The following is a 15,490-nucleotide window of genomic DNA, read 5'->3' as shown; positions in this document are numbered from 1 at the left end:
TTACTAGCAGCACCCTAGATATGTTCACACCCCTTCTTTTGCCATTTCTTGTCCACCTCTCCGAAGCCAGGACTCGACACCCTGTGCTGCCAGTCCCGCTGGGCCACAATTCATCGTTGCTCCTCGTACCAAACCGTACCTTTCCTTGCATGGCCACCAGCCCCCTCAGGCTCACTCCCCTCCCACGTGGCTGTGTAACCAACAAACATCCAGAATTCAGCATCCAGATGTGACCGTCTCAGGAATCCTGTTTCTGGCAAGCTGCCTGCCCGTCCCCAGGCACTTGCTGTATCCAGGCTGTGCAGGCTCCTCCGCGAGCACAGCTGCCTCCCATATGCTCCAGGTCTAAAGGGGAGAGCCAAGTCTGCTTCCAGAGCTTGAGGTAACAGGCAGGATACTCAAGCTATTTCCAACAAAACAGCCTCCTGCTGATTCAGGTGGCTCAGTCGCCAGTCCCTATACTGATGCCTGTTCAGGGACCTTCACATTAACGAGTACCAGGATATCATAAATGCACAAACCTTGCACAAGGATGGGCAGAAGACTTCAGTGTCTGCATTTACTGTGACCAGAGCAGGTGTTTGCTAATAGTGAATTTAGCATTTAGCATCTCAGCTTCATAACTGAGACAAGAACACAAACGCAGCTTTTACAATATGAGTTCAAGTGCGAGTCTGTACAAGGCATGTGGTTTACTGATTTTTCATTCTGGCTCACTGAATACTATTATCTATCTTGAATTTAATGGATTTTTTTTTTCTTCACAGTTTTCTGAAGTATCTTAATTGTACATGCGTATTTTATAGAAACTTATACCCAAGTTGCCATTTAATTCTGTAATTAGCTCCTTTAATTCATATCAAAAGCTGAACATCCGTCAACAACAAATGAATCATCATGAGCAAATCTAACTCTGAAGATTAATCAACCATCAAAAAGTAACTTACAGTGAGCAAGCTGAAAAAAAAAAACACATACACACATTAGAACAAATTGGTAGTTGTATTTTATTTAATCAATGAAAATCTACGTTAAAAACACAAAATCAAATTCAGTAACCCAATACATTGGATTAAAGAAAGCTTCAAGCTTTTAAGCACAAGCCAGAAGTCACAGTCTCAAATGAGAGTTTCAGAGGCCAAAGCAATACGCTGGAACAAAGGAGGATATTTAGGTGGAGTCATGCTCCTTGCACCGTTAGCATGGTTTCAGGTGCAATATATATTTTTAGCTGTCAGTTACAAGAAGCTTTTGTATTTGTTTTATAGTTACGGTTGTTGCATTGCTTACCTAGGCCCTGGATAAATGGAGAAAACAAGCAAGTTTAAGCACTTGCCTGCCCAATTACTACCAACAGACAATTTACATTGTGATAAAGCTAGCTTTATTTAAATGAGGTTCAGACAAGAGTTAACTTTACATATTATTAACAGCTTTGGAGCTACAAACATAAGAATCAGGATTACACAGGTCATGCTATTGTTATTTCATTTTACCTGCTGCAGTCATTGCAATATGGCTTAACGTACATAGGTACACAATTTGTACAAATTCAGCCAAGTTTGCACTTGTGAGGTGTTATTAAGAGCATGATTAACTTGCAAGCCAACTTAAACCTGTGGAAACCAACCGAAGTTGTTGGAATTGCCCAAAGCTAAGGGGGAAAGCTGCCACTAACAATGGACAAAGACAGACTGGATTGTTTGAAACCACATTGTTTGGCTTTAAATATTTATATAATTTGCTCTGAGGTAAGGAAAAATCTTTTGATGCTTCCACACAGGGCAGCACCAGATGGTGCAATCACACCAGTGCAATCAGTCGCATTGCTTGCTGTATGTGCAGCCCCGAGGAGAGGCAAGCACCTGCCATAACAAGAGCATTTGTACACTAAAAGTTGTTTTTAAAATAAATTACTATACAGGTAGGATAGTGAGCTATTGTTCAACTTGGTGGGCATCGGTTTTCACAAAGTGCGATCTGTAACCTTCACTTTAGAAATCAGAGCTGTGACTGGTACCCTGTGTTTGATTTTAATGTAAACAAACAAAAGGGAAGACCTACTCCTGTTAGGGACAGACATCCCAGGACTCTCAGACTTGAGGCCTCTTTCTCCTTTAGATCACCCAGCTCACCCTGGTCTGCAGCTGTTCTCAGTCCAATCCACCTTAGGTGAAGACTTTTAGGATTTCAGCACCCCAAACTTCTCTTCTGTCTTTTGCAATCCAAAGCAGAATTCACTACCTGCCTGGATGTTAGATGGTGCGGGTAGAGGAAAGACTTGGGGATGAATGGGGTAGTGACCAGGACTGAGCAGGATGTGATTTAGGTGTTGTGGTACAGCTGAGGTTGCTGTATGAGTAAGACAGCAGGGAAATAATAAGTCTGGAGGGTTCTCAGAAACCTGGGAGGACTGCAAGTTGAAGTGACGTTGGTCAACACAGTTGGATCTGACACAGGTCAGGGCTCTCCTTTTGTCTTTAGAAATACCATAGTTCTACATTAAAATCAGAACTGGGCTTAGGATATACATATAAATATTCAAAGCATGACAGCCAAGTTTTGGAGAGATTTTACAAAGGGAAAAACCTGGAACAATAAATAGGAAACTACATGTTATCAAATTCCACTCCACCAGTATCCATTTCCTCTCCAGGCTACTCTACAAAATTCCTTTAAGGGTACGCCTAAACGGTACAGAAGTATCATAGCTCTACAATAAAATCAGAACTGGGTTTAAGACATACATATAAATATTCAACACATTACAGTCCAGTCCTGAAACCTGAAGTCTTGAACAACAGAAAAAGAGCATTCTCAATCTCCTTTCAAGCTACGCTGTAGAAGTAATTTCTGACTAAATCAGGCCTGCGCAAACACAACTGAAGGATGGAAGGAGATACCTGAATGGGACTGAAAGGCAGCAATCTTGAGCATCTTGCTCAAGGATTTGTGCGTGATCCAGTTCCTGCTGTTTGCTAGACGTGTCTGCTAGTCAGCCAGAAGTCTCGTGTGTTCTCAGTCAGCTCTCCTCTTTCCCCTCAGCACAGAAGTGGAGCAGCAGCTGTGGCCACTTGTAGGTCAGATCAAGGCAGCTACGGAAGATGTTTGGGGGTAAGGGAGACTGCAGAAAGGAGGTAGGGGATTTGGGGATGAATGAAGGGATTCAGGAAGTCAGGGCACAGACAGGACACGTTAAGTGAGGGGACGGTAATAACTGTGGCACAAATTTTAGAGGTCTGTCCATTCACTCAGTTGTGCATCTCCAGTCTAAATGGGATATTTTGGGCAGAGGCAAATGACCTTTGAATGGAACACGTGTAGATATACCCAACGTTAAAGGCATTGTTTTTTAATGACAATGACAAAAAACGTGAAGTCTTCAAAAGAGCAGATGTTAACATCCAAGAATACAGGGTAGTGAATTAAGCTCCTGGTTCTGTCACAGGATTGTCAGTTGTTCTCTAGGACCAGCATCTCTCCAAACGCCACATGGATACTTAGCACATCTGAAAGTAAGAAGACAGTACAAAGAAAACCCTGTATTAATGACAACTTACTCTCAAAATTATCTTATCTTTCCCAAGCAGTTTTAGAAATGGATTTGAAGACAGTCACATGGCTTAGTTAAGCAAAAACAGTAAATAGCAAAGAGAAAGACTATACCTATCACCTTTTCTGATTTGGATTTCACCGAACTATGAAGAGCTTTGGGAACAAGGCACTTCAAGTTTACCATGTAAGGCAACACTCACCTCTAAGATAAAGTAAAAAAAAAAAAAAAAAAAAAGTCTGTGGATTAAATCTTATACACATCTGTATGGCATGTGTTTAATGTATCTTGGAAAACTGGAAACTACATGCTCTACCTCCCAGAAATACCACCCTAAACCACAGGTCAAGACAAAGGCCTTTAATGTGAGCACAGCTGTACAGAAAACAAACAAGGTGTAGAGTAGGTGCATATAGGGAAATCTGTGGCCTGCTGGTTGAAACGGGGAGCGCTTGTCTTTCACTGGAATTAAAAAAAAAAAAAAAAAAAAAGGAGAGGAGAGGAGAGACACAACAGTTGTAGAGAGTGCAAAATCTACTTTGGGGAGAAGAAGAAATTACTGGCTGAAATTGCTACTTACATTCAAGGCCTCAGGAGCCAACGAGTTCTGACTTTGTGCACCATCACAAGACGTGCCTCCTTCTTGGCAACCATCATCCTGCCACGTCTGCATCTTCCCGTCCTCCACCGGTAGGTGACGTTGTTCTTCCTCCCTTTCTGCACACGTTTGCTGACCTCTGTGTTGGTCTGAGATTTCTGTAACCTGCCCAACCTCCTTTTCCTTCAGTTTTAGTGGGTGTACATCTTTGGTTGAATCTTCTGAAGTACTTAGCTCTAATGCTGATTTCTGAAGTCTTACACTTTCCCTTGAAATGTCGTCAGGGGTAGGCACAATATGAAGAGAATTCTGACTTTGTCCATCTTCCAGCACCTCACAAGTTAACAGCATGTCTTTTGTTTTTCCTACAGTCGCATGAATTTCTGCAGACTCTATTAATGTAGCATGTTTCTCTACTTTGGATTGCTGGAGCTCTTGTTCCATACTTGACATCTCTTCCTTTTTTACTAGGAACTGGTGATCTGCATGCATGTTTTCCAGAAGTTCAGGTATAATTGTACCTGATGGGCTTTTCCCTACGGTCTTAATGTGCTGCTCTGACTCAAAGGCCTCTTCTGTTTCCGCAAGTTTGTTAACGGCCGTCTGGATGACATTCAGTACAATTTTTGTACTCTGGGACTCTATAGTCCCAGAAGGAACAACATCCGCCTCAAATTCTGCGTGGGTGAGGGAGAGACCATCGCTTAAAGGAGCAGCATGCTGTTCGGGTAGTCCAGTGCTCTGGGGACTCTCTGGTATTCCATTCATGTAAGCAGGACTTACTTGAGGCTCGGGTGCTTCTGCCCTACCAGACCGTGCACTTTCACTGCCTGAAGAGTCAAGGGTGGTAAATGGGACCTCATCAGAAACCATTTGCTCTGGTGTGGTTGCCAAGGGCTCTGCAGTTTCGGCTGTTGTGTCTGTGGGCGTGACGGTTTCTGCCACGACATGCTCTTCAACTGCTGCAGCTGCTACAGGCACAGGCATTTTCTGAGCCTCTGAGCTCTCAGCTGATAGGAAGGCTGAGTCGGGGTGCTCCTCCTGCGCAGTTAAAACCTCTTGCTGGACAACTGTTGAACAACATTCATCACCCCTCACAGCTTCCTGTTCTCCAGATTCAAATACTTCTTTGGCTCCTTCCATCAATTGCCCATTTATGCTTTCTTCTTTCTGAAGGTCTTGACAGTTCAGGGTTTCTACAAGTTCTTGTGCTGTTTCTGCAGACCTTTCTTCAACTAAGCTGCTTTGTTTTTCACTTGTCTTAGGACTTATGTCAGTGAGGGGAGTGCTTCCATTTTCAGTGATACCTAAGCACACTGATGCTGCATTAGATACGCTGTCTCCTTCAGTCTGGGGGGTGGCCTCAATAAGAGCCTTATCGCTTGGGGAGTGTGTTTCAGTTTTAAGCATGGCATCTTCTATTTTGCCTCCTTTGATTTCATCGCTCTGGGAGAGGCTTTCAGTTGTTTCTGTGTGTTTTGTCTCTAGGATGGGGACAGGATCTTTTGTCACTATCTGCCCGACATCCCCATCCCTCACACTCTGCTCAGCAGCTTCTACTGCTTCTGAGGCTGTGGTTTCAGAGATAAGGGCACAGGTTTCTACCTCATTCTGCGTCGGGACCTCAACAGCAATGACTTCTGTGCTTTTTACTCCAAGGAGTGCAGCATCTTCTTCCTCTTCCTGGGCAGCTGCCTTGCTAGGAACTCTTTCAGTACAAGTTTGCTCTTGTGAGTCTAGCTCAGGAATTTTGTCTTGTCTTTCAGGTTCAACAGGGACCACAGTGACAACTGCTTCTGTACACACTGGTCCTGCGGTGAGAGTTTCATCCTCTCCTTCAAGCTTCACGGGCTCTTCACCTGGAAGCCCCAAGGCAGAGGTTTCATCTTCGGTCTCGTTCTGCACCTGTGGAGAATCGTAACAGATCCTTAAAGAAGGGTACGAGCAGGGAGAGACTGAGAATGTTCTCGGTGAAAGCACCAGAAGAGGTGACCAGGAGGAGAGGAATGTTATAAGGACACTGAGATTAGCAGGTCACCAAGATCGCAGCACATCCAGTGTGTCGGGACACAGTTCAGGAAACAAAGGGCAGCTTAAAGCAAGGGACAGCTGACAGCACTTGAAACCAAGACAGCCAGAAAGGTGGTGGAGACACAGTTAAGAAGATAGGAACACATCAGTCACAATAACTTCTGTACGCGCATAGAGATAATGGTATCATTTCTTTTCCTGCCTTTGCAGAAGTGTCTCAGATACAACTGTATGTCTGCCTATGACTGAAGATACCACCTGCTACATCTGGTATCATATGCATCACAGCTGCATCATGTTTTCATATAATATCTTCAGTCACAGTGTGCTGTGCAGGAGCCCCAGTGGCAATCGTTTTCAGCACCTTCTGATCCATGCACACCATCTCCCACCCCCTTTCTGCAGTCATTGCATCCACATCACTGCACATGAGCATCAGTGGCTGCTCCTTCTGGACATCCATGTCTGTCTCACTAAAAACAAACTTCAGATGCCTCATGCTGCACAAGGAAGGTCTTTGACAGGACTACTGCCACAACCTGACTCTAAATCAAGTTAACACTTAACTCGAGTTAACTCTAAATCAAGTTAACACTTGCTGAATTTTTCTTTGACAGATCAACCTTAGTATCTTATGTAATACTTACTGCAGCCTGGACTTCTGGAATACATTCGTCTCTCATCTCATCTACTGTTAACTCTGCTAGGGGCAGTTTCTCTTGTTCTGAAGGCTCCTGCTTTGTTAATGGCTCTTCCTCAGGAGTGACAGTTTTGCTATCTTGTGATGAAGGTTCCTCAACTGTCCTCTGCATTTCAGATATCTCTTGGTCTTCTACAATTTCTTCCTCACATGCCTGCCACTGCCTTTCATCTCTCAATACATCCACATTTTCATATCCTTCTGTGCTTTCTTTCACTGCAGCAGATAATTCACTTCTTTCTGAACCTTCATGTCCTCTCTCTTCAATTTTATCTCTGTCCTGAATGCTCTCTGCACTTTCCGGGGGCTGGACATCATCCTCTGTGTGTTCTTCTCTTTTCAAGGACTGATCAAGCAAAACTGTTTCCTGACCTGCAACTTTCTCATCTGTAGCATCATCCTTCACTTCTGACTCAACTTCTTGCACTGTTGTAACTACAGTTGGTGTCATGGTTCTTTCACTAACCATCTGTGCTACTTCTGATGACTTTACTCTTTCAGCAACTTCGTGAAGAACTTTTTGCGTCTGCTTCTCTAATTCTTTCAAATTTTGTTCAGTGGCTTCTACTTCTTGTACTGGCGTAACTTCTTCTGTAGTATCTGGGGTTTCTAACAACTGTGAAACAGCAGAAACCATCTCAGTTGTCTCCTCAGCAAAGGATACTTCCATTGTTTCTTCAGCGCAGGAAGCTTCAGCTGTCTCCTCCAGAGCCGTCACTGCCTCTGAGGTTAACTCTAGCTCACTTGCTGTGGTATCATCACTAAGATCCTTTCTCGTCTCCGGCGCTGTCTTAGCGACTACCACTGCTTGTTCTACAACAACTTCTGATTCAAATGCTTTCTCAGTTTCTTTCTCTTCCTCTTCTTCTGCCTGCTCAATGCACTCTGTCAGAGCAGCAGATATCCATGATGGTGACCTTTCTTCAATACTGGTAACAGCTCTTTCCCCTTCCACAACAGTAACAGTGACTGCATGTACCAGCCCTTCACTGGGTTGCTTAACTTCAAGGGTGTCTTCTAATTTTTCTGCTCCTTCTTCCTCTGAGGTTTGTTTTTTCATTGCTTCAGCATCTTTCACTTTCTGGGCTTCAATTTTCTCTTGCTCTGCTGCTTCATATTCAGACAAAGGAACAACAGCTGGAATATCTGAATCTTCCTCAGTTGTTTCTGCCATGTCTTCTCTTGCTTGTTTAAGATGAGTTGGTTCTGGCTTTCCATCTGACTTTTTCTTCCTACGGCCAGGCATAAGTTTTCTAAATGGAACCCATGATTCATCTTTTCCAGGCTCACCATCCGATGTTGAATGTTCCAGGCTAGATCCCACAACAGAGTCTTCGGTTCTCTCTTCCATTCTGGTTTTGGATTTCCTTCTAGGAGTGACTAACCTTTTAAATGACTCCCATGTTGAAATACCTTCACCTTCAGACGGGCTTCCAGCTTGTTCTGGAGAGGAATTCCCTTGTCCTTGATCACTCTCCTGAGAACTAGTAAGAACTGCATCTGTTGCTGTTTCTTTGCTCTGTCCAGATTCTTCTATTTTTTGGCCATCTTGACCAAATTTATGCTCAGCTTCTTCATCAGATGATGATGATTTCCTGGCTCTTTTCTTTGAAGAACCTACACATATAAAGGCTTCCCAAGACACAGAGGTGTCAACCTTTCTTTTGGGCTCTTCTGTGACTTTCTCTGTTTTCTGGTCCATTCCATTTTCTTTTAACTCTACCTGACTTTCTTCAGCTGCATTTTCAGTTGCAGGCACTGCAGTGCTCTTTGTCTTATCAATTTCTTCTTCTTTATCACTTTCAGAAGGTCTTCTGACACGTTTCTTGGGAGTCACCATCTTTTTAAATGATGCCCAAGGCGTAACACTTTCTCTTTTTCTCTCCACATCTGAAATTGCAGCATCTTCATTTTCAGAGACCTGCATTCCATCTGCAGATTTTTCCAAAGAAGGAATTTCATTCAGCTCCTCAGGAGAAGAAGCAGAACTCTCCACCTTTTGTTCTTCTGGGCTATCTGGGGAATCTGATAAGTGTTGAGTTAGTTCTCCCTGTTCCCCTAACTTTGATTCTTCTCTTTTGCCTTTATGCTTCTTTCCAGACAGTTTTTTTAATCCAGTACCCGTAAAGAGTTTCTTTAAAGGACTGCCTTGTAATTTAGTTTTTTCTTGAGAAGAGAGCAGTTCAGCTTCATTTGTGATACCTTCTGGAGGCCTCTTTCCAGCTGCTTCTTCAGGAGCTATTTCTGTGGTTATTTCACCTGGTTTGGTACTATCAGTCACAACTTCACCAATTTTGCCTTGTAGCCCTTCATCAGTGGGTTTGACTGATCGTTGATCATCCGCGGTATCAAATGACTGTTCAGAAGTAGAAAAGGACTTTGATCCAGCAGCCTCCAGAGTCAGTTCTGTCTCATGGCCTTTGCTTGCTGCCTTCTCTGTGGTTTTATCATGAGCTTCTCTTTGTGCTTCAGTGGCATCTTCTGCCGTGGGTGAAATTTTCAATTCTGCTTTCTCTGATTTTTCATCAAACGTTTCTTTCACCAGTGACATAGGTTTACTTCCTTCTATTCCTTCAGACTTTTTAAACTCTTCACTAGTTGCCAATGAAGATCCTGCTTCGAGTTTCTCTTCAGAGGATATTTCAGTTCTGTCACTTATTTCACACTTTCCTGTTGACTCCAGATTTTCTCCTACAGGTAGGACTTCTGAGGATGCCTTCAGTTCTCCATTCACACTGTCTGTGATTACAGGGATTGTTATTAGTGGTTTCTCTGTCACTTCACTTTCTTTCTCCCCTTCTTCAGTTTTTTCTTCCTTTTTACCAATATTTTCTGTGACTTCTATTAATTTACCTTCTTGATCTTCTTCAGCTTTTTCCTCCTTTGCACTTGCTGTAGCAACAGTTGTCACTACATCCTGCTCATCATGCTCTAGTAGCTTTTCCTTCTCACTTGCATCAACTCCTATGTCTGTTTCAGTCTTAGGCTCTTGTTTTTCATCTTCTGTTTGTTCTTTCTCATGTGTTTCAATGGTTACTGCTGTCACATTATTCTCTTCAACTTGCTTCTCAGACTCAGATTTCTCCTTGTCACTGGTTTCAGTTGTTAATGTTGTCCCCTCTTTTTCTTGCTCTTCTTCTTTTGTAGGAGATGGTTGTTCATCTTCTTTGGGCTTCCTAAAACTCTTCTTTTTTCTAAATCCAGCCAATCCCTGAGAAAAAAATTTTCTTAATGGTGATGCAGTATCATTGGCTACAGCAGATGACTGAGAACTAATCTCATTTGCTTCTGGTGTTTTAGGAGATTCGTCTTCCGTTTTTTCATTTTTCAGTGCATCTTTGGTGTTGTCTTCTGCAGAGGGTGCATCTTCAGGCACCACTGTTTCTTCTGAGCTGACTTCTTTTTGATCATCAGCTCCTTCAGTGACTTGTGTTTCCTTTTTTACAGTAAGCAGCTGAACTGGTTCTGATTTTCCTGTCTTCTCTTTCTTTACTGTGAATCTGAATCCAACAAATTTAAAAACCTTTTTAAAGCCCAGATCATATGACGGTGGCTCAGATGCTTGTTCAAGGTCTTCTGCATCTTCTTCCGAAGATGGCAACTGTTTAACTACATGAGCATCCTCTTTCTCAGCATCTACACCATCTTTGGTGCTTGAGTCAGATGGACTTGTCTCCATAGTTTGGGTGTCTTCCTTCAGAATTACACTGGAATGTTCTGTTTGTTCAACTGTTTAAAAAAAAAAAAAGAAAAAAGAAAAAAAAAGTTAATTTTCTTCTTGATTTAATGTTATATTATACCTTTAGGTACAGATATATGCTATCTTTCTACAGTTTTATCAAGCTTTCCTAAACATACATGTTCCTTTATCTGCATACCTCTCTTAAAATTTTTAAGGACTAGTTTTTCTGATCTAAGATTACTGTAATTCCTTTCCTTTCTCACTTCATTGTAAATATCCTTTCAAAGTTTATTTGAAAATGCACCTTTAGAGCTCATTCTCTTCCTCTCTTTTGCAGTATTTTTCTTCTTTTGTAATTTAACACAAACTTAAGAGATAAAAAATTAATTTCTCTCCAATCAATACTCAAAGAACAACATGTGCAATTATTTCTGAAGTAAAGCTCAGAATCCTTTCCAGGTAGAAGGAAACCTAGAGGGGTGGGAGTGGTGGAGAAATGTTGACTTAAAATTACAGCAAGAAAAGGAAAGCTCATTTTACAGCTCTGTCCCAAAAGAATGGTAAGATGTTAAAATACCCATGGGAAATTCCCTATTTTTCTGAAAACCTGTAAAGCCCAGAACAGTTACATTACAACGTATTTGCTTTAAAGATTGTGAACCTTGGAATTCTCCCATACATCACATCACTGCTGTTGCCAGACAGAAACCTCATACGTAGCAATTCCACATCGCCTGAAAATAACGAAGTTGTTACTATGCAAGCAGGTAAAATTCTACCCTCCAGTTCTCACACGTCTGTGTTTGCATTGCCGCTTTCTTGAGCACTGTTTGAGTTTTTCCTTCAGGACACTGGCAACCAGCCTCTCAGTCTTGCTGGGACAATTTAAGCATTATCACTCCCTCTAGCCATGAGCTGCCTAAATTCACAGACTAGCATATAAATTAATCCCCCTGAAATACAGCAGTTAAAAAGCCAGCACACATCCATTTAAAAGCACAAAACTGTAAGCTCTACATACCCCCAGATAAGTAACATGTTCTTACAAATTATTAACAAACTATTGTAATAAGCCTAAATGCAAGTTTAACATTTGTTTGAAAGAATTTTGGACCAAAAAAAAAATCCAATGTTAGTGGCAACATCTTGGGAGAAGGCAGTGCCCTCATCTTTACATTGTGTACGTGCTACTTTGATGCCCAAGGGCATGCAGGAGACAACTTTCAAAAGTACATGCATCACTGCATTCCCCAAAATGAATTTGTTTTTATTTGAACCATCTTCACGTTGGATCTAACTGCTGTGAGCCTTCCTTTGCCAGGGACTGGACCAGCTAAGCTCTAGAAGTACCTTCCAGTTTAGATGCTTCCCTGCCTCTGTTTGCTTGCGACCTCTTTAGAAAGAACTGCATCTTTATAAGAGTATACACAACATGCACTAAGGTAAGGCTGAAACACGACTATATAATAAGTAAAACTAAATCTACAAGTACACTGCCTTCTAATAGCTACATAGAGGGCAAATTATGTTTATATTCACTATCAGCAGCCTACTGGTTGTTGCTTCTCAACAGACATAAGCTGTTTTTTTTTCTCCTTATCTAGCTGTTTAAAATTACTCACTTTAATTGTTCACTCCTAATTCTCTTAGAAGTCTGACCTCTGATAACACCCTTGCTCCCTGAACTTTTCAAACAATGATAGAAATTTTCAAATTGAGTAATCTGTGCCTGAGCCAGGTAAGAAGAAATATGTATATATTTGAAGAAGCAAGGATTATTACTCCATTGGTAATAAACCTCTTGCAAACATCAGTACAGTCCACAAGCAAAAATAACTCACTGTAAGAACACTTCAGTCATTCGCAGGGTAGGGAAGGGAAATAAAGTTCTAAGCACAGCTCGAAGCAGCAACAACAGATTGAGCTCACTTCTCATTTTAAGATGGTTAACAAAGGAAGAAAACACTTTGTGTTTATTTTCCTAATGTTCTTGGACTCTTATGAATCAAACATTACAGAGCTGCACACTAAGACCATGTAATGATAAAGCCAAGGAACCACCTTGCTATCTATGTTCATTTATTCTAGGTCCAGAAAGAAGTGCATTGTCATTGCCATCGAACTATGTTATTTATACAGGAAATATGTTTATATATGTTATTATACAGGAAGCTTATCATGGCTCAATAGGAATTCATAAAGTCAGAGGCATTTCTTCAAATACTGGGGTACACATCACATTTTAAAAATATTTAGTAACATGCGTACTTTAGATCTTTAGTATACCCCATATACACATAGAGAGAGATAAAGGGACATCTGTAGATATATACGTATATGTATATTTGTTTATATTTACATATACATGTATGTATGTATCTATGACAACAAAGCTTGCAAATACCACTGTTTTCAATACAGCAACATATTAACTCCTCTTTTTTTCCTGCATGGAGAAGGTGATATTTCTTCCCTTTGTCTATGTTACAATGGTTTTTTTGTTTTGTTTTTGTTTTTATGTCTGTTTTTCCCCTGGGTCAACCAGTTATGAAATTAAACACTTATCATTTAATGTTAAACACAGATTTGTTTATGAGCCAAACCTCTTACCATCTCCTATAGAAACAAGGTCTATAGAGCCTCCCTCCTGTTACTCCTCAATCCTGCACTAATGCCAGCACGCTTCCTCTCACATCTGGGACGCTCTGTCTCTATCTGACATGACTCAGATAAAGGTAGAGCAAAAACCAGGGCTGCGAGCCAGCCAGGAATGCTGGCTCTATGCGGGAAAGAGGAGAAGCAGAAAGACAGTGGGAGGAGAGGAGAGGTAAAGAGGCAGTCATGGATCACTGTGGGCAACTGCTGAGCAGCTGAAGACACCTTTGTAAGGGCTCTCCTCTCCTCTTGCAAGCAGTCCTGGGGAAGGCATATTTACTATTTCGGGCAAAAAAAAAGTTTCAAAAAAAGTTTATAGTTGCAGTTGAGGCTGCATTTCTTTTTGCTTGTTTTTCTTTTGTTAATTCCTAGAACACAAGTTTAGTGTTTAAGAGGAGTTTCAGAGGTTTACAGGTAAACTGGTTTACTGCAAGAGGGGAATGATACAGAATGTAAATGAATGAGTTATATACGAAGTAAGAGATAATGGAGAGTTTATAAAGGCATCTCTTCAAACTCATTAGTCGAGATTTTTTGCTTATGAATGCATTGATTTACAAATAGAATAACACACTGTTAAAAGCTTTGCAGGCAAAAAGAGCCAAAAAACTACTGCAAATCTGCATGTCCAGTGAGTATATAGTAAAATGGCAAATGGAATCATAAGAATAAAGAGGACACAGAAGTTTAGAGGCACTGGGGTAAACTTTTAAAAACTGTAAAAGCAGGTTGACAGCAAGTAGATCTCCTTTGTGGGTCCAGCAAACACACTGTCTTGCAATACTTTTATAAACAAACTGCAAAAGGTAAAAAAAAAATAATAATAATAATAAAAAAGACCTAAAGAAAAATGAAGATGTACTTTTAATACCAGTCAGAAAAGCTGCAGCTATGCTACAGACATCACTCTTGCATCACTCCCTCATAGCACAGGCAGTGGGTATTGCACCCCAAGGTAACACAGAGCCTGGATGCCAGCTGTTGAGTGACACGCTGCTGTTGTTCCCAGTCTCTGCTTCACCTGCTTCCTTCTGCTCCTTCCCATTGAAATCACTGCAACAGCGCCTTTCAACCAAGTCCATTTTGGATGCCTTTCCTCAGCACTTAGCAGGGCAATGCCATTCCAGACAGCTGCCTTGCATGCTGCCAGGGGGCTGCTGCCACTGCTTGGTGACAAGCTGCAGGGAGATGCATACCCAAGTGATGCTTCTGCAAGGTGACAAAGGATACTTCTCTATCCCATGGGCACATACATGTAGTAAACAGAAGACCTGAGAAGCCAACCGTACATGCTGAACTTGCTCTTTCTTTAGCAGTTGGATTCTTTAATGACGTTTTTATTAATGACATTCTTGGTGCTCAAACATTTCAGGGCACTTCTGAATGCAAAACAAACAATGAGTAACTCCACTTTGGAAGTTACTCACACAAGGTATTGTTCAGAGCATTGCAGCACGTCACTGCCACAGGTATTTTGGCAGGGCAGCTAGCTCTTTGTTAATGAATTTATTGAATTCGAAAGTATCTTTAAGAAACACAAGAGATCTTCATCAAAATACTTCTTTTAATAGAAAAAAGCCTAGTAAAACACTTACGAACACAGTTTCTTCAGGTCTGTCCTGGGGTAGGGCTGCATGAGCTACGGGCTCATGAAGGAAAACAGTGCAATAAAACTATATCCAGAGGCAATGATAAAAAAAAAAGTCATAGGTCATATCATAACATTGATCCACTTCGCTATTTAAATCCACTGGGGCTAAGAACTAGAGCTGAAATTCTATTTTAACTGCTTATGTACCAGCTAAACTACCAAATATTTTAAAATTAAATCAAGGTGCTGTTTGTGTTTTAATCACTGCAAGTGGTCTCTTTTATCCCAAAGGAAACATATGATATTGAAGGCCTCGAGTAATGAGAAGTGCTTGGTCCCTACCCCCCATTCCCCAAATTTCTTTAGGTCACTTAGTCCATAGTGAGAGTTTATTTGCATTTTTATGAGCAGTACACTGATCAGATGTTGGAAAATTAATATTCTCAGACTATTTCCTAACTCGTTACATTAAAAATGAAATGAATTCATAGCACTCCTGTTTTAGCAGGCTGAGAGCCACTGTGGCAGCATGACTTAACTGCTCCCACCATCTCGCCCGTTTCTGAAGTGCAAACATGTTCCTCTGCTGGTAGCTGCCAGAGGGAAAAGCAGCTCTGACTGCAAGAGTTAAATCTGCAGCACTTCATGTGCTCGCAGTCAACCATGTCAACATCTGGAGC

The 15,490-nt window shown here is 41.5% G+C and overlaps 1 protein-coding gene across 4 annotated transcripts in view; it reads right to left on the bottom strand.

The window, feature by feature from the left end:
• Nucleotides 1–983: 983 nt before the first annotated feature.
• Nucleotides 984–15,490, bottom strand: part of AKAP12 (A-kinase anchoring protein 12) — a 30,475-nt gene continuing 15,968 nt past the window's right edge. For all 4 annotated transcript variants that reach the window (XM_027454367.3, XM_038176145.2, XM_038176146.2 and 1 more), the window contains 3 exons: nt 6,830–10,611; nt 4,134–6,056; nt 984–3,509 (listed from right to left, as the gene is read on the bottom strand). In XM_027454367.3, the coding sequence (XP_027310168.2) occupies nt 3,501–3,509; nt 4,134–6,056; nt 6,830–10,611 (5,714 nt within the window). In that variant the 3' untranslated portion in view covers nt 984–3,500. The remainder of the gene's footprint in view (nt 3,510–4,133; nt 6,057–6,829; nt 10,612–15,490) is intronic.

Source organism: Anas platyrhynchos, chromosome 3 (assembly GCF_047663525.1).
Source record: "Anas platyrhynchos isolate ZD024472 breed Pekin duck chromosome 3, IASCAAS_PekinDuck_T2T, whole genome shotgun sequence".
Taxonomy (NCBI): domain Eukaryota; kingdom Metazoa; phylum Chordata; class Aves; order Anseriformes; family Anatidae; genus Anas; species Anas platyrhynchos.
Note: the sequence above shows the minus strand (reverse complement) of the source record. Positions and strands in the feature narration are given on the sequence as shown.